This window comes from Balaenoptera ricei, chromosome 5 (assembly GCF_028023285.1).
Source record: "Balaenoptera ricei isolate mBalRic1 chromosome 5, mBalRic1.hap2, whole genome shotgun sequence".
Taxonomy (NCBI): Eukaryota; Metazoa; Chordata; class Mammalia; order Artiodactyla; family Balaenopteridae; genus Balaenoptera; species Balaenoptera ricei.
The window spans coordinates 39,005,398-39,028,959 of NC_082643.1; the positions used below are offsets into that span (position 1 = coordinate 39,005,398).

The 23,562-nt window shown below is 34.6% G+C and overlaps 1 protein-coding gene across 2 annotated transcripts in view; it reads right to left on the reverse strand.

The window, feature by feature from the left end:
* The window catches only part of TLL1 (tolloid like 1), a 237,100-nt gene that overhangs the window by 75,477 nt on the left and 138,061 nt on the right, over positions 1-23,562 (reverse strand). For both annotated transcript variants that reach the window (XM_059923965.1, XM_059923964.1), the window contains exons 8-9: positions 22,418-22,542; positions 14,102-14,217 (exon numbers count right to left, since the gene is read on the reverse strand). In XM_059923965.1, coding sequence (XP_059779948.1) covers positions 14,102-14,217; positions 22,418-22,542 — 241 coding nt within the window. The remainder of the gene's footprint in view (positions 1-14,101; positions 14,218-22,417; positions 22,543-23,562) is intronic.

Consider the following 23,562-nt stretch of genomic DNA (forward strand, 5'->3'; position numbering starts at 1 on the left):
GGCTCCAACTCCAACCAAGGACCTGGATTACAAGTAATACACAAGACTACATACATTTTAAAATGTCTGTCTTAACAAGTAAGTTAATGAAGGCCATGCTTATTTTCTTTTAAGTAAAGCAGGACAGCAGTCTTAATAGATAACCATGGTCAAGTAAAACATTTCTCAGCATAGAAGTCATGCCTGTGTAAAATTGAAAAGTATATGTTTGTAGGTTGATTACACAAAACAGAAAACTGTGTAAGTCACATCTCCTACATAAAGAATAGTTGGAAATAAATATGAAAAAATTTAAGTGTTTCTGACATATATGGTGAATAAAGCATTCATATCCTAAATATGTAAAATCTTTTCTTCAAATCAAAATGGAATGAATTATCACTCTAATAGAAAAATGGAGAATGGACATTTGAAATTCATTTAAAAATATATGAAAATAAAATTTCAGAAAATGGATGTTAAAAGAAAATAACCTTTTACTCATATCAAATAAGCAAGTTTTTTTTTTTGTTGTTGTTGGCTGTGTCAGGTCTTAGTTGCAGCATGCAGGATCTTTGTTGCAGCAGGATATTTCTTTGCAGTGCAGGGGCTCCCCTCTAGTTGCAGCTAGCAGGCTTGGTCGCCCTGTGGCATGTGAGATCTTAGTTCCCCAACCAGGGATCAAACCCTGCATTGGAAGGTGGATTCATAACCACTGGACCACCAGGGAAGTTCTGGCAATTTTTTAAAAATATTCTTTTCTACTGGGAACCAAAATATAAATCAAGCTTTCTATATCTGAATTCGGGACTGTAAAACTATTCTAGAGAACAATATACCTTATAAGTGTGAATACATTTTGAGTTGGTAACTATGGCAAAAAAGATACATATATACCAATAAAGTGTCCAACGATGTGGAAAATCTACCATATTTTATCTATGATACAAATGTAAAACTATTTAATTTCTATGGATGATCAAATGGGCAAATAAAGCATACTATTTGATACATTAAAAAAATATTTGGTAAATATTCAACAAATGTTGTTGAGAAAAATGGATCTCTATGTGGAAGAGAATGAATTTAGATTCTTATCTTAAGCCATATACAAAAGTTAACTCAACAATGGATTAAAGACCTATACATAAAACTCAAAACTCTAAACCTCTGAGGAGAAAACATAGGGGAAAATCTTCATTATACTGGATCTGGCAATGATTTCTTGGTTATGTCTCCAAAAGCAAAGGAAACAAAAACAAAAAATAGATAATTAGTACTACATCAACTAAAAAGCTTTTGTGAAGCAAAGGAAATGATCAACATTGTCAAAAGGCATCTACAGAAAAGGACAAAATATTTGCAAGTCATATGTCTCATAAGGGGTAAGTATCCAGAATATATAAAGGACCCCTACAACACAAGAAAAAATTAAATAATCCAATTTAAAAAATGGGCAAAAGGCTTGAATAGACATTTCTCCGAAGATGATGTACAAATGCCCAATAATCATATGAAAAAATGCTCAACATCACTAATCATGAGAGAAATGTAAATCAAAACCATAAGGAATTATCACCTCACACCCATTAGAATGGTGAGTATCAAAACATTTGAAAATAACACATGTTGGTGAAGATGTGGAGAAATTGGACCCCCATGTGTGGTGTTGGAGAGATTCTGAATAGTGCAGCCACTATGGAAGACAGTATGAAGGTTCCTCAAATAATTAAAAATAGAACTGCAATATGATCCAGCAATCCCTGAGAAGTTATGCATGCTACAACATGAATAAGCCTTGAGGCCATTATGCAAAGTAAAATAAGTCAGTTACAAAAGAACAAATACTGTGTGACTTCACTTATATGAGGTATCTAAAGCAGTCAAATTCATAAGAAACAGAAAGTAAATGGTGCTTACCAGATCTGAGGGGAGGGGAAAAAGGAGAGTTGTTTAACAGATATAGAGTTTCAGTTTTGCAAGATCAAAAAGTTCTGGAGAACTGTTTCATAAAGTGTGAATGTATTTAACACTATTATATTGCATATTTAAGAATGGTTAAAGGACTTCCTTAGTGGTCCACTGGGAAAGACTCTGCACTCCCAATGCAGGGGGCCCAGGTTCAATCCCTGGTTGGGGAACTAGATCCACATGCATGCCACAACTAAGAGTTTGCATGCCACAACTAAGAAGTCCACATACCAGAACTAAGAGTCTGCATGCCGCAACTAAGATCCCGTGTGCTGCAACTAAGACCTGGGGCAGCCTAAATCAATCAATCAATTAATCAATCAATATTTGAAAAAATGTTTAAGACAGCAATTTTATGTTGTATGTTTTTTTATCACAATAAAAATGTTAGGTAAATATCTGCATATAGATCAATGTTAAGTGCAAAAAAACAATAATAACATCTCATTTGCTTCAGGAAGAAAACAAGCTTGAAAACAAATCAAAACAATAGCATGTGACAATGTGAATCATAATCTTTCTTTAACATCTTTTATGGTTTGGGAGGAGGATAAAGATACTAATTATATATGACTCCATTAAAAGAGTAGCCTGGAGCTTCAAGATGATGGAAGAGTAAGACGTGGAGATCACCTTCCTCCCCACAAATACATCAGAAATACATCTACATGTAGAACAACTCCTACAGAACACCTACTGAACGCTGGCAGAAGACCTCAGACCTCCCAAAAGGAAAGAAACTCCCCACGTACCTGGGTAGGGCAAAAGAAAAAAGAAAAAACAGAGACAAAAGAATAGGGATGGGACCTGCACCAGTGGGAGGGAGCCGTGAAGGAGGAAAGGTTTCCACACACTAAGAAGCCCCTTCACGGATGGAGACAGCGGGTGGCGGAGGGGAGAAGCTTTGGAGCCAAGGAGGAGAGCGCAGCAACAGGGGCGCGGAGGGCAAAGTGGAGAGATTCCTGCACAGAGGATCAGTGCTGACCAGCACTCACCAGCCCGAGAGGCTTGTCTGCTCACCCGCTGGGGCAGGCGGGGGCTGGGAGCTGAGGCTCAGGCTTCGGAGGTCGGATTCCAGGGAGAGGACTGGGGTCGGCTGCGTGAACACAGCCTGAAGGGGGCTAGTGCACCACAGCTAGCTGGTGTCTGGGGAGTCTGGGGAAAAGTCTGGAGCTGCCGAAGAGGCAAGAGACTTTTTCTTGCCTCTTTGTTTCCTGGTGCGCGAGGAGAGGGGATTAAGAGCCCTGCTTAAAGGAGCTCCAGAGACGGGCGCAAGCCGCCGCTATCAGCACAGACCCCAGAGACGGGCATGAGACGCTAAGGCTGTTGCTGCAGCCACCAAGAAGCCTGTGAACAAGCACAGGTCACTCTCCACACCTCCCCTGTCAGGAGCCTGTGCAGCCCGCCACTGCCAGGGTCCCGTGATCCAGGGACAACTTCCCCGGGAGAACACACGGCGTGCCTGAGGCTGGTGCAACATCATGCTGGCCTCTGCCGCCGCAGGCTCGCCCCGCATCCATACCCCTCCCTCCCCCCGTCCTCAGTGAGCCAGAGCCCCCGAATCAGCTGCTCCTTTAACCCCATCCTGTCTGAGCAAAGAACAGACGCCCTCAGGTGACCTACACGCAGAGGCGGGTCCAGATCCAAAGCTGAACCCCTGTAGCTGTGTGAAAAAAGAAGAGAAAGGGAAATTTCTCCCAGCAGCCTCAGGAGCAGTGGATTAAATCTCCACAATCAAGTTGATGTACCCTGCATCTGTGGAATACCAGAATATACAACGAATCACCCGACATTGAGGAGGTAGACTTTGGGAGCAAGAATATATATATATATATATATATATATATATATATATATATATATATATATATATATATATTGCCTTTTTCTCTTTTTGTGAGTGTATATGTGTATGCTTCTGTCTGTGATTTTGTCTGTATAGCTTTGATTTTCCCATTTGTCCTAGGGTTCTGTCTGTCCATTTTTTTTTTTTTTAATTACTTAAAAAAATTTTTTTCTTAATAATTATTTTTTATTTTAATTATTTTATTTTATCTTCTTTCTTCTTTCTTTCTTTCTTTCTTTCTTTCTTTCTTTCTTCCTTCCTTCCTTCCTTCCTTTTTCTTCCTTCCTTTCTTTCTTTCTTTCTTCCTTTCTTTCTTTCTTTCTTACTCTCTTTCTTAGTTTCTTTCTTTCTTTCTTTCTTTCATCCCTTTTATTCTAATCTGTGTGGAGGACAGGCTCTTGCAGCTCCAGCCAGCCATCAGGGCTGTGCCAGTGAGATGGGAGAGCCAAGTCCAGGACATTGGTCCACAAGAGACCTCCCAGCTCCATGTAATATCAAACGACAAAAATCTCCCAGAGATCTCCATCTCAATGCCAAGACCCAGCTCCACTCAATGACCAGCAAACTACAGTGCAGGACACACTATCTCAAACAATTAGCAATACAGGAACACAACCCAATCCATTACCACAGAGGCTGCTTAAAATCATAGTAAGGCCACAGACACCCCAAAACACACCATCAGACATGGACCTGCCCACCAGAAAGACAAGATCCAGCCTCATCCACCAGAACACAGGCACTAGTCCCCTCTACCAGGAAGCCTACACAACCCACTAAACCAACCTTAGCCACTGGGCACAGACACCAAAAACAGCAGGAACTACGAACCTGCAACCTGTGAAAAGGAGACCCCAAACACAATAAGTTAAGCAAAATGAGAAGACAGAGAAACACACAGATGAAGGAGCAAGGCAAAAACCCACCAGACCTAACAAATGAAGAGGAAATAGGCAATCTACCTGAAAAAGAATTAAGAATAATGAGGGTAAAGATGATACAAAATCTTGGAAATAGAATGGAGAAAATACAAGAAACGTTTAACAAGGACCTAGAAGAACTAAAGAGCAAACAAACAGTGATAAACAACACAATAAATGAAATTAAAGATTATCTAGAAGGGATCAATAGCACAAAAACTGATGCAGAAGAATGGATAAGTAACCTGGAAGATAAAATAGTGGAAGTAACTACTGCAGAGCAGAATAAAGAAAAAAGAATGAAAAGAACTGAGGACAGTCTCAGAGACCTCTGGGACAACATTAAACACACCAACATTCGAATTATAGGGGTCCAAGAAGAAGAAGAGGAAAAGAAAGGGACTGAGAAAATATTTGAAGAGATTAGAGTTGAAAACTTCCCTAATATGGGAAAGGAAATAGTTAATCAAGTCCAGAAAGCAGACAGAGTCTCATACAGGATAAATCCAAGGAGAAACAGGCCAAGACACATATTAATCAAACTATCAGAAATTAAATACAAAGAACAAACACTAAAAGCAGCAAGGGAAAACAACAAATAACACATAAGGAAATCCCCATAAAGTTAACAGCTGAACTTTCAGCAGAAACTTTGAAAGCCAGAAGGGAGTGGCAGGGCACATTAAAAGTGATGAAGGAGAAAAACCTACAACCAAGATTATTCTACCCAGCAAGGATCTCATTCAGATTTGACAGAGAAATTAAAAGCTTTACAGATAAGCAAAAGCTAAGAGAATTCAGCATCACCAAACCAGCTTTACAACAAATGCTAAAGGAACTTCTCTAGGCCGGAAACACAAGAGAAGGAAAAGACCTACAATAATAAACCCAAAGCAATTAAGAAAATGTTAATAGGAACATACACATCGATAATTACCTTAAATGTAAATGGATTAAATGCTCCAACCAAAAGACATAGACTGGCTGAATGGATACAAAAACAAGACCTGTATATATGCTGTCTACAAGAGACCCACTTCAGACCTAGAGACACATACAGACTGAAAGTGAGGGGATGGAAAAAGATATTCCATGCAAATGGAAATCAAAAGAAGGCTGGAGTAGCAATTCTCATATCAGACAAAATAGACTTTAAAATAAAGACTATTCCAAGAGACAAAGAAGGACACTATATAATGATCAAGGGATCGATCCAAGAGGAAGATATAACAATTGTAAATACTTATGCACCCAACATAGGAGCACCTCAATACATAAGGCAAATACTAACAGTCATAAAAGGGGAAATCGACAGTAACACAATCATAGTAGGGGACTTTAACACCCCACTTTCACCAATGGACAGATCATCCAAAATGAAAATAAATAAGGAAACACAAGCTTTAAATGATATGTTAAACAAGATGGACTTAATGGATATTTATAGGAGATTCCATCCCAAAACAACAGAATAGACATTCTTCTCAAGTGCTCATGGAACATTTTCCAGGATAGGTCATATCTTGGGTCACAAATCAAGCCTTGGTAAATTTATGAAAATTGAAATCATATCAAGTATCTTTTCTGACCACAACGCTATGAGACTAGATATCAATTACAGGAGAAAAATCTGTAAGAAATACAAACACATGGAAGCTAAACAACACACTACTTAACAACCAAGAGAGCACTGATGAAATCAAAGAGGAAATAAAAAAATACCTAGAAAAAATGACAATGAAAATATGACGTCCCAAAAGCAAAACCTATGGGATGCAGCAAAAGAAGTTCTAAGAGGGAAGTTTATAGCAATACAATCCTACCTTAAGAAACAAGAAACATCTCAAATAAACAACCTAACCTTATACCTAAAGCAATTAGAGAAAGAAGAACAAAAGAACCCCAAAGTTAGCAGAAGGAAAGAAATCATAAAGATCAGATCAGAAATAAATGAAAAAGAAATGAAGGAAACAATAGCAAAGATCAATAAAACTAAAAGCTGGTTCTTTGAGAAGATACACAAAATTGATAAACCATTAGCTAGACTTATGAAGAAAAAAAGGGAGAAGACTCAAATCAATAGAATTAGAAATGAAAAAGGAGAAGTAACAACTGACACTGCAGAAATACAAAGGATCATCAGAGATTACAACAAGTAATTGTATGCCAATAAAATGGACAACCTGGAAGAAATGGACAAATTCTTAGAAATGCACAACCTGTCAAGACTGAACCAGGCAGAAATAGAAAATATGAACAGACCAATCACAAGCACTGAAATAGAAACTGTGATTAAAAATCTTCCAACAGGGCTTCCCTGATGGTGCAGTGGTTGAGAATCTGCCTGCAAATGCAGGGGACACAAGTTCGAGCCCTGGTCTAGGAAGATCCCACATACCACGGAGCCACTGGGCCCATGAGTCACAACTACTGAGCCTGCACGTCAGGAGCCTGTGCTCTGGAACAAGAGAGGCCGCGACGGTGAGAGGCCCACACACCGCGATGAAGAGTGCCCCATGCTCGCCGCAACTAGAGAAAGTCCTCGCACAGAAAGGAAGACCCAACATACCCAAAAATAAATAAAATAAATAAATAAATAAAAATTAAAAAAAAAAAATCTTCCAACAAACAAAAGCCCAGGACTGCATGGCTTCACAGGTGAATTCTATCAAACATTTACAGAAGAGCTAACACCTATCCTTCTCCAACTCTTCCAAACTATAGCAGATGGAGGAACATTGCGAAAGTCATTCTACAAGGCCACCATCACACTGATACCAAAACCAGACAAAGACGTCACAAAGAAAGAAAACTACAGGTCAATATCACTGATGAACATAGATGCAGAAATCCTCAACAAAATACTAGCAAACGGAATCCAACAGCACCTTATAAGGATCATACACTATGACAAGTGGGGTTTATCCCAGGAATGCAAGGATTCTTCAATATAGGCAAATCAAGCAACATGATACACCATATTAACAAACTGAAGGAGAAAAACCATATGATCATCTCAATAGATGCAGAGAAAGCTTTTGACAAAATTCAACGCCCATTTATGATAATAACCCTACAGAAAGTAGACATAGAGGGAACTTTCCTCAACTTTCCTCCTTTCCTCAATAAAGGCCATATATGACAAACCCACAGCCAACATCGTCTTCAATGGTGAAAAACTGAAACCATTTCCACTAAGATCAGGAACAAGACAAGGTTGCCCACTCTTATTCAACATAGTTTTGGAAGTTTTAGCCACAGCAATTAGAGAAGAAAAAGAAATAAAGGAATCTAAATTGGAAAAGAAGAAGTGAAGCTGTAACTGTTTGCAGATGACAAGGTACTAAACATAGAGAATCCTAAAGATGTTACCAGAAAACTACTAGAGCTAATCAATGAATTTGGTAGAGTAGCAGGATACAAAATTAGTGCACAGAAATCTCTGGCATTCCTATACACTAATGATGAAAAATCTGAAAGTCAATTTAAGAAAACACTGCCATTTACCATTGTGACAAAAAGAATAAAATATCTAGGAATAAACCTACCTGAGGAGACAAATGACCTTATGCAGAAAATTATAAGACACTGATGAAAGAAATTAAAGATGATACAAATAGATGGAGAGATATGCCATGTTCTTGGATTGGAAGCATCAACATTGTGAAAATGACTCTACTACCCAAAGCAATCTACAGATTCAATGAAATCCCTATCAAACTACCACTGGCATTTTTCACAGAACTAGAACAAAAAATTTCACAATTTGTATGGAAACACAAAAGACCCCGAATAGCCAAAGCAATCTTGAGAACGAAAAATGGAGCTGGAGGAATCAGGCTCCCTGACTTCAGACTATACTACAAAGCTACAGTAATCAAGACAGTATGGTACCGGCACAGAAACAGAAACATAGATCAATGGAACAGGATAGAAAGCCCAGAGATAAACCCACGCACATATGGTCACCTTATCTTTGATAAAGGAGGCAAGCATATACAGTGGAGAAAAGACAACCTCTTCAATAAGTGGTGCTGGGAAAACTGGACAGGTACATGTAAAAGAATGAAATTAGAACACTCCCTAACACCATACACAAAAATAAACTCAAAATGGATTAAAGACCTAAATGTAAGGCCAGACACCATCCGACTCTTAGAGGAAAACATAGGCAGAACACTATGACATAAATCACAGCAAGATCCTTTTTGATCCACCTCCTAGAGAAATGGAAATAAAAACAAAAATAAACAAATGGGACCTAATGAAACTTAAAAGTTTTTGCACAGCAAAGGAAACCATAAACAAGACCAAAAAACAACCCTCAGAATGGGAGAAAATATTTGCAAATGAAGCAACCGATAAAAGATTAATCTCCAAAATTTACAAACAGTGCATGCAGCTCAATAACAAAAAAACAAACAACTCAATCCAAAAATGGACATAAGACCTAAATAGACATTTCTCCAAAGAAGATATACAGATTGCCAACAAACACATGAAAGAATTTGTATTTGTAGTGAGGTGGATGGAGTTAGAGTCTGTCATACAGAGTGAAGTAAGTCAGAAAGAGAAAAACCAATACAGTGTGCTAACACATATATATATGGAATCTAAGGGAAAAAAAAAAAGAGGTCATGAAGAACCTAGTGGCAAGACGGGAATAAAGACACAGACCTACTAGAGAATGGATTTGAGGATATGGGGAGGGGGAAGGGCAAGATGTGACAAAGTGAGAGAGTGGCATGGACATATATACACTACCAAACGTAAAACAGGTAGCTAGTGGGAAGCAACCGCATAGCACAGGGAGATCAGCTCTGTGCTTTGTGACAACCTAGAGGGGTGGGATAGGAAGGTGAGAGGGAGGGAGATGCAAGAGGGAAGAGATATGGGAATATATGTATATGTATAACTGATTCACTTTGTTATAAAGCAGAAACTAACACACCATTGTAAAGCAATTATACTCCAATAAAGATGTTAAAAAAAAAAACTCAAAATGTATTAAAAACCTAAATGAAAGACCAGAAACCATAAAAATCCTAGAAGAGAACATAGGCAGAGCACTCTTTGACATAAATAGTAGCAATATTTTTTTGATCTGTCTCCTAAGGCAAAAGAAATAAGAGCAAAAATAAACAAATGGGACCTAATTAAACTTAAAAGTTTTTGCACAGGAAAGGAAACCATCAACAAAACAAAAAGACAACTTACTGAATGGGAGAAAATGTTTGCAAATGATATGACTGACAAGGGTTTAATATCCAAAATACATAATCAGCTCATACAACTCAATATAAAAAAAAGGCAATCCAATAAAAAACTGGAAAGAATCTTCTGACAGACATTTCTCCAAAAAGACATACAGATGGCCAACAGGCACATGAAGAGATGCTCAATATGGCTAATTATTAGAGAAATGCAAATCAAAACCACAAGGGGATATCACCTCACACCTGTCACAATGGCTATAATCAAAAATTCTACAAATAGCAAATGTTGGAGAGGATGTGGAGAAAAGAGAACCCTCCTACACTATTGGTGGGAAAGTAAATTGATGCAGCCACTCTAGAAAACAGTACGGAGGTTCCTCAAAAAACTAAAAATTGAACTATCATATGATCCAGCAATTTGATCCCTGGGTATATATCTGGAAAAAATGACAACACTAATTCAAAAGGATACATGCACCCCAACGTTCACAGCAGCTCTATTTACAGTAGTCAAGATATGGAAGCACCCAAGTGTCAATCTACAGATGAATGGATATAGAAGATATGCCATATATATATATATATATATATATATATATATATATATATATATATATATACACACATTCCTTTGTATATAGCAATATTAGCCATAAAAAGAATGAAATCCTGCCATTTGCAGCAACATGGATGGATCCAGAGAATATTATGCTTAGTGAAACAAAGTCAGATGGAGAAAGACATATACTGTATGAAATCACTTATATGTGGATTCTAAAATATAATACAAATGAATGTATATACAAAACAGAAACAGACTCACAGATATAGAAAACAAAATTGTAGTTACCAGAAGGGAGAGGTAGAGGAGGAGGGACAAATCAGGGGCATGGGAATAAAAGATAAAAACTACTATGTATAAAATAAGTAAGCAAAAAGGATATATTGTACAGCACAGATAACTATAGCCATTATCTTGTAATAATTTTAATGGAGTATAATCTGTAAAAATACTGAATCACTATGCTGTACACCTGAAACTAATATAAAACTGTAAGTCAACAATACTTCAATAAAATATAAAAGAAGAGCAGAATGAACTTAAATATTGAAAGAAAATAATAAAAATATAAGAATAAAAAATGAGTTAATATTGTTCATTGGCCACTTATAACAATAAATTTATTTGCTCATAATTGTACACAATATTAAAAAAATAGGAGAAAAAATGATAGATTTGTTTATTTTTTCCTATTTGCAACATTTTGGAAAATACCATTTTATTAGTAATCCTAGATACAAGAAAACTGAATAAACTTTGAATGCTGATGGTATGGGTACTGCAGTTAGATAGGAGAAACTTTTTTTCCAGGTATTATTTTGCTCTTACAAACTGATTTAATTTGATTAATCTTGTGCCAAAACTTTCCATATTCTACAATGCTTTACTTTAAAAACTCATGTATATTGCAGCAACATGGATGGATCTAGAGATTGTCATATTGAGTGAAATAAGTCAGATAGAGAAAGACAAATGTCATATGATATAACTTATATGTAGAATCTTAAAAAATAGTACAAATGAACATCTACAAAACATAAATAGAGTTACAGATGTAGAAAACAAACTTATGGTTACCAGGGGGTAAGGGGGTGGGGGTGGAAGGTATAAAGTGGGAGATTGGGATTGACATACACACATTACTATATATAAAATAGATAACTAAAAAGGGCCTACTCTATAGCACAGGGAACTCTACTCAATACTCTGTAATGGCCTATATGCGAACAGAATCTAAAAAAGAGTGGACATATGTATATGTAAAACTGATTCACTTTGCTATACACTTGAAACTAACACAACATTGTAAATCAACTAGACTCCAATAAAAATGTTTTTAAAAAACTAAGAAAAACTGAAAAAAAAATATCATGTACAATTTTAAACTTTCTCTGAAGCTTTATCATCTTTTATATCTTGCTCTTCAGTACCTCTTTAATGATTTTCATAATATGTTTTCAGGGGCTTATTCAAAGGATTTAAACAGAAATTGATCAACACCTATAACTATATTACAACATAGACTCATAATGCTTAAAAATAACTCTATAAAGAATTATGTATGTGTTCATGTATTACAAGTCAGTTGTAACTTTTTATGTATAAAATCTGTTTATGCTACGCAAGAGTTTCATTTAGTTTTCATTGTGAGTATTGCAACATCCTGGACAACTCCATACCCATGATACTCGTAACAACACTCAATTTTCAGGGAGTTGAAACTTTCTTAACTACATTTGCTTTTCCACCAAAACTCAAAGTGTATATGAGTCATTCCAGATGAATTAGTCAAAGGCGAAGGACAAAAATAATTTAATAACTAGTAAAAAACAAAAATTGATATCATTACAATCTTGGTCTGGGAAGACTTTTAAGGTTAGCATTCCAGACAGAATCCAGAAATTAATAGATTTATTCATTTCACTTCTTAATAATTTTAAATTCTATAACCAAACAAACAATATGATAAAAGGAATTTTATGTCTTCCTTTTTAATTCTTACATGTGTAATTCCGTTTTCTTGCCTTAACATGCTACTATTTCCACCAAAATGTTAAAAAAAGAAGAGGACTGGTGGACATACTTGGTTTTTTACTTATCTCAAAGGAAATACTTTCAGAATTACCCTAATGATAATGGTATTTGCACTAATTTTTGTTGCTTCTCTTTATAAGATTAATACTCTTCTATTCCTAGTTTGCTCAGGCTTTGTTGTTGTTGTTAAATCATTAATAGATTATTTTTCTTGATTTAATTGAGATACTCATCTAATGGTGCTTGTATATATTTACATATACATATACACACAAACATATATACATAATATATCATACATATATACACATATCCATGCATATATCTGCCCTTGAAATATATATATATTATATATTATCTATATATTTACAGATTGATAGATAGATACATACATACATACACAGGCATATATATTTGCATTTGGTTTGCTAATGTGGGGAGGATTTTACATACATATTCAAGTGTGAGTCTGGGTTAAAATTTTCCTTTCTTACACTGTTCTTGTCATCAGGATGGCTATCAAGGTTTTGCTAGCCATATCAATAGGAGAGGGTATCTTTTATTTTATTCCCTGGAAGACTTTATATAAGATTATACTTAATTCTTATTTGGTTGTTGTGTAGAACTCACTGATGAAGCCATCTGAGCCTGGATTTCATTGTTGAAAAAATTTTGACTAATAATTCAATAAAATAGTAATTTGATTTCTTTAGTGGTTATAGGAGCATTCAAGCTTTTTATTTCTTCTCAAATAAGAACTTAGTAAGTAATATTTTGTAGTAATTTGCCCATTTCATTTACAATTTTAAAGTTATTGGCATAATGTTCAAAATGTTCTTTTGGTGCCTAAAGTATCTATGGTTATAATCTTTTTATTCTAAATATTAGCTAATTGTGCTTTCTCTGTTATTCTTTTTTTTTCTTGATCTCTTTTCACCCATTTCTCTATTTTTCTAAATTGTTTCAAGTACCAACTTTGTCCACACTTTGTACAATACCATGATATTTTCAACTTTATCTTTTATTTATTACTTCCTCCTTTATGTACTTTGTCATTTATTTTATTGCTCTTTTTCTAGTCTCTTTATGTGAATGTCAATCTCATTAGTTTTGGGTATTTCTTATTTCCTAATATGAGCATTTAGGTCTGTGAATTTCCTTCTAAGTACTGCTTTAGGTGCATCTTACAGGTTTGGTATTCTCAGTATTTTTGTTATAATTGAAAATAATTTCTAATTTTATCACAATATCTTCTTGAATGAATTGAATATTTAATGTGTATTTCTCAATTTTAAAATGTGTGGGATTTTTCTAGTTATCCATCTGATACTGACTTTTAATTTCAGTGTGTCTGAGTACATAATTTGTATTATGTCAACCCTTTTAGACCATTTACCATTTCTTTTAAAATTACATCTTTCAAAAAATTCCTGGAGTTTGAGTAATTTCCGTTATAAAATTTCTGAGCTATTTTACTAATCAAACAAGAATAAAAAACAAAGTAAATTATATTTGAAAGAAAATGAACCTTTGCATCTGAGATTAAAGGAGAACTCTTGATGGGATAAACTACCTTCTCTCCTGGGGTCACAGAAACTCTCCAGATGCAGTGTGTATAAGATGGGTAGCCATTTGGAAATCCTGGGGAGGAAAGGTTGCCATTGGATTCTTGTAGGGTTTCTCCACATGCTGAAAGAAAAAAAAAAAAGTTTGATTTTCTTAAAAGATGAAAAAGATAAGATTATTCTCTAATTTTTATGAAAGACATTGGCCTCATAAATAAAATCTCCAGTCTTTTGGTGTTAGACAAGAATATATATTTGTATTTTATAAAACACTTTTCCTTTCTAAGTAATTTCTCTTTACGTCTTTCTTACTAGAATTTCAGTATACTTAATCGGATTACTATAGCTAACCATATAACAAGATTATGAGATAAATAACCTGAAGAACCACAAAGTTCTTCCTCATGGAAACCTTTCTCATTCATTCTCAAGGAGCCAGTAGCCAACTTATACGTCACCCATATTCAGCTTCAGGCCAGTGGATACCTAGTTGATGTGGCTCTGGGACCACACAAAACATTCCATTAGTATATTTGGTGTAGAGTGAGGTTAATTTTAATAATGAATACCATATCAAAGTTGAAAAAAGAAATCGTAAATAATAATGAATAAATAATCAATAAGAGGTGCCAAAATGTCACACACAACGAAAATATTTTTCAAAATAAACTGGAAAAAAATTGAAAGATAAAAACATCATGGAAGGGCTTCTCTGGTGGTGCACTGGTTAAGAATCCGCCTGCCAATGCAGAGGGCACAGGTTCGAGCCCTGGTCCGGGAAGATCCCACATGCCACAGAGCAACTAAGCCCGTGCACCACAACTACGGAAGCCTGCGCACCTAGAGCCCGTGCTCTGCAACAAGAGAAGCCAATGCAATGAGAAGTCCGCACACTGCACTGAAGAGTACCCCCCGCTGGCCACAGCTAGAGAAAGCCCACGTGCAGCAACAAAGACACGATGCGGCCAAAAATAAATAAATAAAATATAAAAAAAGTGGAAACAAACTTAAAAAAAAAAATCACCGAAGATTCAAATTTTCAAATAAGATGTAGACATTTATTTATTCTCTGTTTTCTGTCAATCATAAGTAGAAATTACTGGAAAAGCAATTATATTTTCCTCTTACTAAGCCTTTCTAATTTCTTGGAAGTGATTACCAGTCATCTGAAATAGCAAATAATAATCAGTTACACAGCTTCAAAATCTGTGTGATTGATATCTATAGGCCATTTCAACAAAGGCAAGAACAGAGCATAATTAACTCTGTTTCAGCCAAGGTTTGTAGTTAGAAGCATTCTATAATGGATTTTCTTGTTGTTTTTGCAAGACATGGTATGAGCCACATGAACCTAGGCTGCTTTAAGTATCCTTAATTCAAGAATAATTCCTATACTGCAGCCAGTTTATATAAAGATTTATATAAACATGTTTATAACCTGCACTCAACAATTTGAAAGAACAGCCCCTTCCCTCTGAAGGGACTGAAATAAAAACTGATATACTACCATATTATAGAACCATAGCTCCCAGCAAGTGAACTCTTGTCTCATCAAATCAATAAATTATAAATGGTCTGCATATCTTGATTTAAATGAAGAAACAAAGATTATGGCTTTGAAAACATAAAATAGAGCTGTAAAAACAGTCTGATAAGATATAAGTATTTATTTAGAAACACAGATATTATGTTTGCACAACAAAATAAATTTAAAGTAAGAGCAAGCCGTGTTTATTCTGATGAATAGGCAGATAAAAGCAATTTCAGAATGAAACAAAAATGCTCAAGGTAAAAAATATATAATCAGCACTTTCCAAGAATCATCTAAGGATACTGGTAAATGTGACATTACAAGAACCCTTAGAAAAAGGAAAATTTGTTAAGATTTATTAATGCAGACAATGTGCTTCTAACTAGGATCAGTTTAGATGCTGAATAGTCATTTGGGAATTGAGTGGGTTTCAATGAAAAAAGGCTGCAATTTACAGTAGTTTAGAAATAAATTCTGAAATAATTGAAAACTCCACTAAGCCACATAGAATGCTGGTACTGGATTTCCTAAAGTGGAATTTAAAAAATTAAATATATTTGACTCACAAATGTAAACAAACACTACGGTTCTGATAAAAAAGATAAAAACTCTCTAAAATGTAAAAAAACAGAATATAATTCAAAAATTAAATCTATTATATAGCACCTGCTTATAATTCAAGAAGTACAAACACATATTGTCAAGTTGTGGTAATCATTTGTGCATTTTCCTCAATAAGTGTGGCTGTCCCAGGCTACATGATCACTATTTCAGAAAATTTCATCAACTTTCCTGGCCATTTGTTGATTCATCTGAAGATATATAAAAAAAACTTTAATATTAAAAGAACTAAAGGAAAATTAACAAGGAAAAGATGGTACTACTAAGTTAAATACATAGTCTGTCCATTTACTCAGAAAGCTATGTGGATGAGAAAAGAGAAGTTGAGTCATGGCATTACCCCTTGTTAATTATGTCATACAAGCAAGTCTCAAAAGCTTCAACTTCAGTTTTCTCTTCTGTAAAGTGGCTATCTTATTAATATGTACTTCATAAAGTTGTGTTGTAGGAGTCAAGTATTGTGATGCCCAAAGATCTCTTTTTAACCCTTAGATACCTCTGACACAGGTAGGAAGACTGTGCGCTTAATTGTTAGAATGTATCTTTGAGCTCGAAAATGCAGTCTTATTTAAGAGCAAAAAGGCATAAAGAAATATACAAAGGCAAATTATTATCACTCTCCTAATCAAAATTACTCTAAAATGAAACATAATTCAGAAGTTAAACTGCTATCTCTCTAGGCAGATGACATGATCTTATATGTGCAAAATTATAAAGATTCCACAGACAAAAAAAAAATACTGTTAGAAGTAATAAAAAATACTCAACAAAATTGCAGAATACAAAATCAACACACAAAATCAGTTGCATAAACTAACAACAAACAATATGAAAAGGAAATTAAGAAAACAACCCCATTTATAAGAACACCAAAAAGAATAAAATATTTAGGAATAAACTTAACCAATAAGGCAAAAGACATGTAAGGTGAAAACTACAAAACATTGCTGAAAGAAATTTAGGGAGACAAAAAAATGTGTTCATGGATTGGAAGACTTAATATTGTTAAAATGATATCCTTACTACCCAAAGCAATCTACAGATTCAGTGCAATCCCTATCAAATTCCCAGTGGTGTTTTTTGCAGAAATGGGGAAAAGTGCTTAAAATTCATATAGAACCACAAACCCTAAATAGCCAAAACAACCTTGGGAAAAAAGAACAAAGCTGGAAGCCTCACACTTCTTGACTTCAAAACATATTACAAATCTACAGTAATTAAGAGTATGGTACCGGCATAAGAGAGACTTATAGACCAATGGGACAGAATAAAGAGCCAAAAATAAACCCACACCTAAACAGTAAACTGGGATCTTCAACAAGGGTGCCAAGACTGTACAACATGGAAAGGATAGTCTCTTCCATAAATGGTGTTGGGGAAATTAGATATACACATACAAAAGAATAAAATTGGACCCTTTTCTTTCATTATACACAAAAATCAACTCAAAGTGGATTAAAGAGTTAAAAGGAAGACCCAAAATTGTAAAATTCCTAGAAGAAAAAACATATGTGAAAAGTTCCATAACTGTGATCTTGGCAATGATTGCTCAGATATTGACACTAAAAGGCTTTAAAAGCTAAAATAGACAAGGGGGACTACATCAATCTAAAAAGCTTCTGTGCAGTGAAGGAAACAATCAATAGAGTGAAAAGCAATCTTTGGAATGGAAGAAAACATATGCAAATCATGCATCTCATAAGGGGTTACTATCCAAAATATATAAGGAACTCTTACAACTCAATAGCAAAAAAGCAAACAAAGAACAACAAACCCCAAATAACCAAATTTTAAAATGGGCAAAGGACTTGAATAGACAGTTCAAAGAAGACATACAAACGGCCAATAGGTACATGAAAAAAATGCTCAACATCACTAATCATCAGGGGAATGCAAATCAAAACCACAATGAGATATCACCTCACACCTGTTAAGATGGCCGTTATCAAAAAACAGGAAATAACAAGTGTTGGTGAGGATGTGGAGAAATTGGAACCACTTTAACTGTTGGTAGGAAAGTAAAATGGTGCAGTCACTGTGGAAAACAGTATGAGTTTCCTCAGAAATTATAAATAGAACTACCAAATTATCCAGCAACTCTACTTCTGGATATTGATGCAAAAGAACTGAAAACAGAATCGTGAAGAAATACATACACTCACATATTCATTGAAGCATTATTCAGAGTAGCCAAGAGATAGAAACAAACTAAATGTCCATCACTGGATGAATGAATAAAGAAAATGTGGTATATACATACAATGGAATATTATTCAGCCTTAAAACAGAAAGAAATCTGTCATGTGCTAATAACATGGATGAACCCTGAGGACACTATTCTAAGTGCAATAAGCCAGTCACACACAGAAGGACAAATACTGCAGGAGGTTTCTAAAGTAGTCAGACTCAAAGAGGTGGAAAGTAAAATGGTGGTTGCCAGAGTTTGGGAGGACAGGAACAGGGAGCTGCTGTTCAATAGATATAGAGTTTCAGTTTCAGTCATGCGAGCTGGAAAAGTTCTAGAGATCTGCTGTAAAGCAATGTGTATATAGTTAACAGTACTGTATTGTGCAATTAGAAGTTTGTTAATAGGACAGGTCTAATGTTATGTGTTTTGCCAAAGTTAAAAAATAGTTAATAATAAAAAGTTCTTTATTCTATGATCCATCTCACTTTTGCATCACATGATTCTAGTGTAACTTACCTCTTCCAAGATAGAAAATTGTGTTTGAATTGTATAAATGCTACTTGGATTGTGTGTGGCTGAGAAATTATTACAAATTCTTGTGTTATTAACAATATGGTTAAATTTACTGCTGATTGTATTTACATCTACAGATATTTTCCCAAGCAAATGTTTACAACATCCACCAAATATCAAAGATTGAGAATCCTTTTTCCAATTTTTTATAAGAACACTTTACAATTTTACTAACTCTAAATAAAACAGACAATAATGTATTATATAAATCTCTTCCCCCAAAATCTTGATAAACTCTAGAGTAGGGGAAGAAATAAAACTATATCTAATCAACTTAGCACTACCTAATTAACTTTTTCATACATCCATGGCTCCCTTAAACTTTTATATGTAATAAATAAAATTTAGATTTAAAATTATTTTAAGATAAGGAATGTTAAAAGAAATCCCAAGTCATCTGAGCCATAATGGTGAGATTAATTACTGAAATATTTTAAAATCTATTTCAATAGTAACTCCCTAGCCAAGTTTGAATCATCTTTGAAGATGAAGCACAAACCAACTCCAAGAAGCCTTCCTCATTCCAGGGTGCAGCTCAGTTTAGGCACCCCTCTCAGAACTGCTTTAGCATCCTTTACTGATGAGATTTACTTCCTCAACAAGTAATATTGTCTGTATAATCCCACAGATGATTGGCTATTTGTGTGTATAATCTGTGCTTCCTTCTCTGTGGCCATAATATCTGGTGCAGTACTTTTCTCATATTAAAGCAACTATTTCATTCATACAACAACTTATTGAGCATCTAACTTATATCTGATTCAGAATACCCTGAGGAAAAAGCCTAACTCCAATCCTAAAGATTATACTCTAATGTGGGAAATGACAAGTGAATTGATGATTATAGGAGTAAGACATAAGGCCAGAACCAAATAAAGCATTTATCAACATGGGAATCCTGGGAGACCAGCGAGTTTTTAAGTAGGAGGTTACATAGGAGTCAAATTCTGAATATGAATTAGGATTTAGCCAGGAGGCAGTTAAGAGTTTTCTGGCTGGAGGAAGAAGCAAGAGGCAAGCATACTGTAGTGTCAGGGGCTGAATGAAGTAGAGGTGAGAAACTAGGCTGTAAGGGAAATACCTAGAGAAGAGGCTGGGGGAAGAGACAGGGGAAAATCTTGAAAGAGACATTGAGAAGGAAATCAGCCTTTATCCTAGAATAAGCAGAGTAAGATTTGCATATTGAAAAGTCACTTGTGTGTGGCCAGAGAACTAAAGAAATGTAAGGATGGAGGGAAGAGCTTACTTAGGAAACATTGTAGCAATCCAGACAAAAGAAGAGGATCCCTAGAATAGGGGATTCACTTCAAGAACATGAGATAAATACCAAGAAGGCAGCAGGACTGACTAGTTGTGGGAAGTGAGGCGAAAGGAGGAAGGAAGGAAGAATGCCCTCCAGGTTCTGGCTTGGGAAGATCTATGTGTGGTACCATCAACTGAACTAAGGAATGTTTTATGGGAGAAGAATAAATGGGTCCATGAATAAGTGGGAAAATGGCTAAATTCTTTTTGCATGTTGGCAATATATTTTAGTCAAGAATTGTACATAAGCACATATATCAAGGGTATTCTGGCTGGAATCTCAGAGCATTATATAAGGAATTAAAGAGATTAATATTTTAGGTAACTAAAAAGAACCTCATATTAATTAAAAAGTAAATTTAATGTATGAGTGTTTAAAAAGTTTCTGGTATTCAAATTCCATGAACACTGAAACTGGTCTTCCATCCCTACAACCACACAGATGTGCATCCATAGACGTGGATATCCTGTACATATACTGTATGTGTAACAACACTTTTAAATTTGTAAACATAGATTGTATGTGGGTTCATGTGTGAATACACATACACTTTTATATAATTATGAACACTCTAATCCTCAGAAGCTCCTTTATTTTTAGATATTAATTTACTTTATTTTTTCCTAGTTTTATTATGTTACTTGACATTTAATTAAAGAAGATTTACTGAGAGAATATTACGTTTGACAGTTGGCATAAGTATGAGGTAGTTATAAGCCAAAAGTTCATGGGACTACAGAAAAACTATATTAAGAGAAAATGCAAATAAAGACCAGAGACTGTATTAGAAGAAGAGTTCAGCTTCAGGAGTTTAGAAATTAAAAAGGAAAGTAATCCTAAAATTAGATCCAAGTAGAGAAGAATACATTTAGAAAATGAGAGTCACAAGAAAAAGAAGGCCCCCAAAAAGAGAGAGAACAAGACAACAAATGAATCATTTATGAAGAGAAGAAGATGCACCACCACTCACACACCTCAGAGAGGATCTCTTTCACAAGCAGACTGCTGATTACCGGGATAAAGGGAAGATGAAGACCATTCTCTGCCCCATGTAGATGTTTCTATATGTTAATGAGCAAATATTACATTTGTGAATGAATCAGCTAGCCCTCTCTTGTACCCTACAAAGAAAGTTTCCTGGACTGGTACCAATAATCACAGTAAACTTAGTTAATATAACTTCCCAATAGTTAAATATATATATAAATAAAATTTAAACAAAACCTATGTAAAACTTCAATGATTAATATACCCATCTTATCTCTGAATGTCTGCACAAATTATTAGAATAGCAGCCAGTTAAAACTTTTATAGTTATTTTACCACTTGTGATCTTAGTATCTGGAACAAAAAGTGAATTCCATAGGTATTAGTTTCCATAAACAAAAAAATTTGGGAAAAGCTGTGTTAAGCAAAGTTAAGCATGTATCTTTGATATAAGCTATTTCAAGCATTTTGAGTATATAGGAGGTGCATAGAGTAATAAGTATTTCCAGTTTGGAAGCAGAATCTTTTCTTTCTTGGACCAGTAAGGCATTAGTGTTCCCTTGGAACATTGTTATTAAGACCTTCCTTTAATCTTTTTTCACAACTTTAATAGCAAACATTTAGTAGTTCACTAGAAACATGGTTAGAACTTATTTTTTGCAACAAAGTTATAAATTCCACTTAATTAAATTTAAATTTATATACTGTTAATGATGGTATTTGGAAGAAAAGATCATTCAGGACTCAATTCTGAAGTTAAAATAAAGGATATTCTTTTTATGTTGACAAGGAAGCTCTTAATTTGACTATGAAATCATGCAACCATTTAATAACAACTATAAAACAACGTTTTTTTCTCTTTTACTCATTAAATTAAAAGAAATAAAGCTTACTATCCCTGTTCTTGAAATATGATCTCTAGCAATTTGTTTTTAATTATACCAATGGGTGTTCCAGAGTTCTCTCCTATTTCATTTTATGATTAGCAACTTTGAACTGAATATGTCAGTCACATGCCAGCATGAAAAGAGACAAGTAAACAGTTAAGTAAATTGTGGCTTATTTATCTGTAAGAGCACTATCAGGCACAACTATGCTTCTGAGTTTGGGTGGTGCAATACCTGGACATCTGTACAGCTTTCTTGCCTGTGCAATATCTCCTTTGCTTAAACGGGTTCGCTGACCAATTGCTGGACGTATGCCATTATCATCACGTGAGGGGAGAATGGTATCCAGAAACATCCCCCTGGAAAAAATCAGAAGCAAGTCACACATAAGTCACCAAATTAAGACACATATATTCCTTACAAATATGTTTTTTTTTTTCCAAACTCAAACCAAAGGAGAAATATATCAGTGTTAAGATTTAAAGAGTGTGTCAGACTTTCAAAACACCTTCATCAAAGTAGAAGAAAATTGTGTGCTAAATGTGTATGGCTAATATAAAGTCAGTGATGGCATTCACTTTTTCCTTAAAAATGTATATTATTTGTTTTTTAAAATCTAAAATTCTATATAGTCCCTATCAAGTACACTATGGTTCTTGTTTTGGTAGCTCAAGATCTAAAAACAATTAAATTACCAAGTTGTCAAACAATTCTTCCTCATAGCGATCTATTTTCTTAAGAACAGCTTATAATAAATATTTTTTAGATTACTAAACGTGTAAAAGTCAAACAAAACAAGTATGTTAATATTTTTAAATTAAACTACTAATTTAACCTAAGCATTTTTTGAAGTCAAATTATTACAGTATATGTTACAAGAAGGAGGAAAAACAAAAAGTGTCAAATTTTAGGAAGTTTAAAGCAAAATAATTTTGTCACACACACATAAATACAAACACACATATACATATAGTGTAAAAACTTCATGGTAAAGTTTATAAGTAAAAAAAAAAAACAACTAAGCAATGCACTAATAATGCTAAGCTACAGATACTGAGCTTTTTCACACCCAAGGTTGTGATACAAACTTGCTATGCATGACTAAAACTTCTGAATACAGTAAACTAAAGATACAGTCTAATTTTGCAATGAATATTAACATTTGTAGCTCTAAAGAAAGTAACTGAGCTTGAAAGTTAAATGGATTGGGAGACTATTCCAAATGGTGAGGATGGATTGTATAAAAAGAGACACTTTTTATAAAAGTATTTTAAATTAAGAAATACAATTATTTTTTAAAAAAACAACTTTGAAACTGGGATGAATGATGGAACAGCTTCTTTCCAAAATTTTTAAATGAAAAATTGTATTTAAACTGC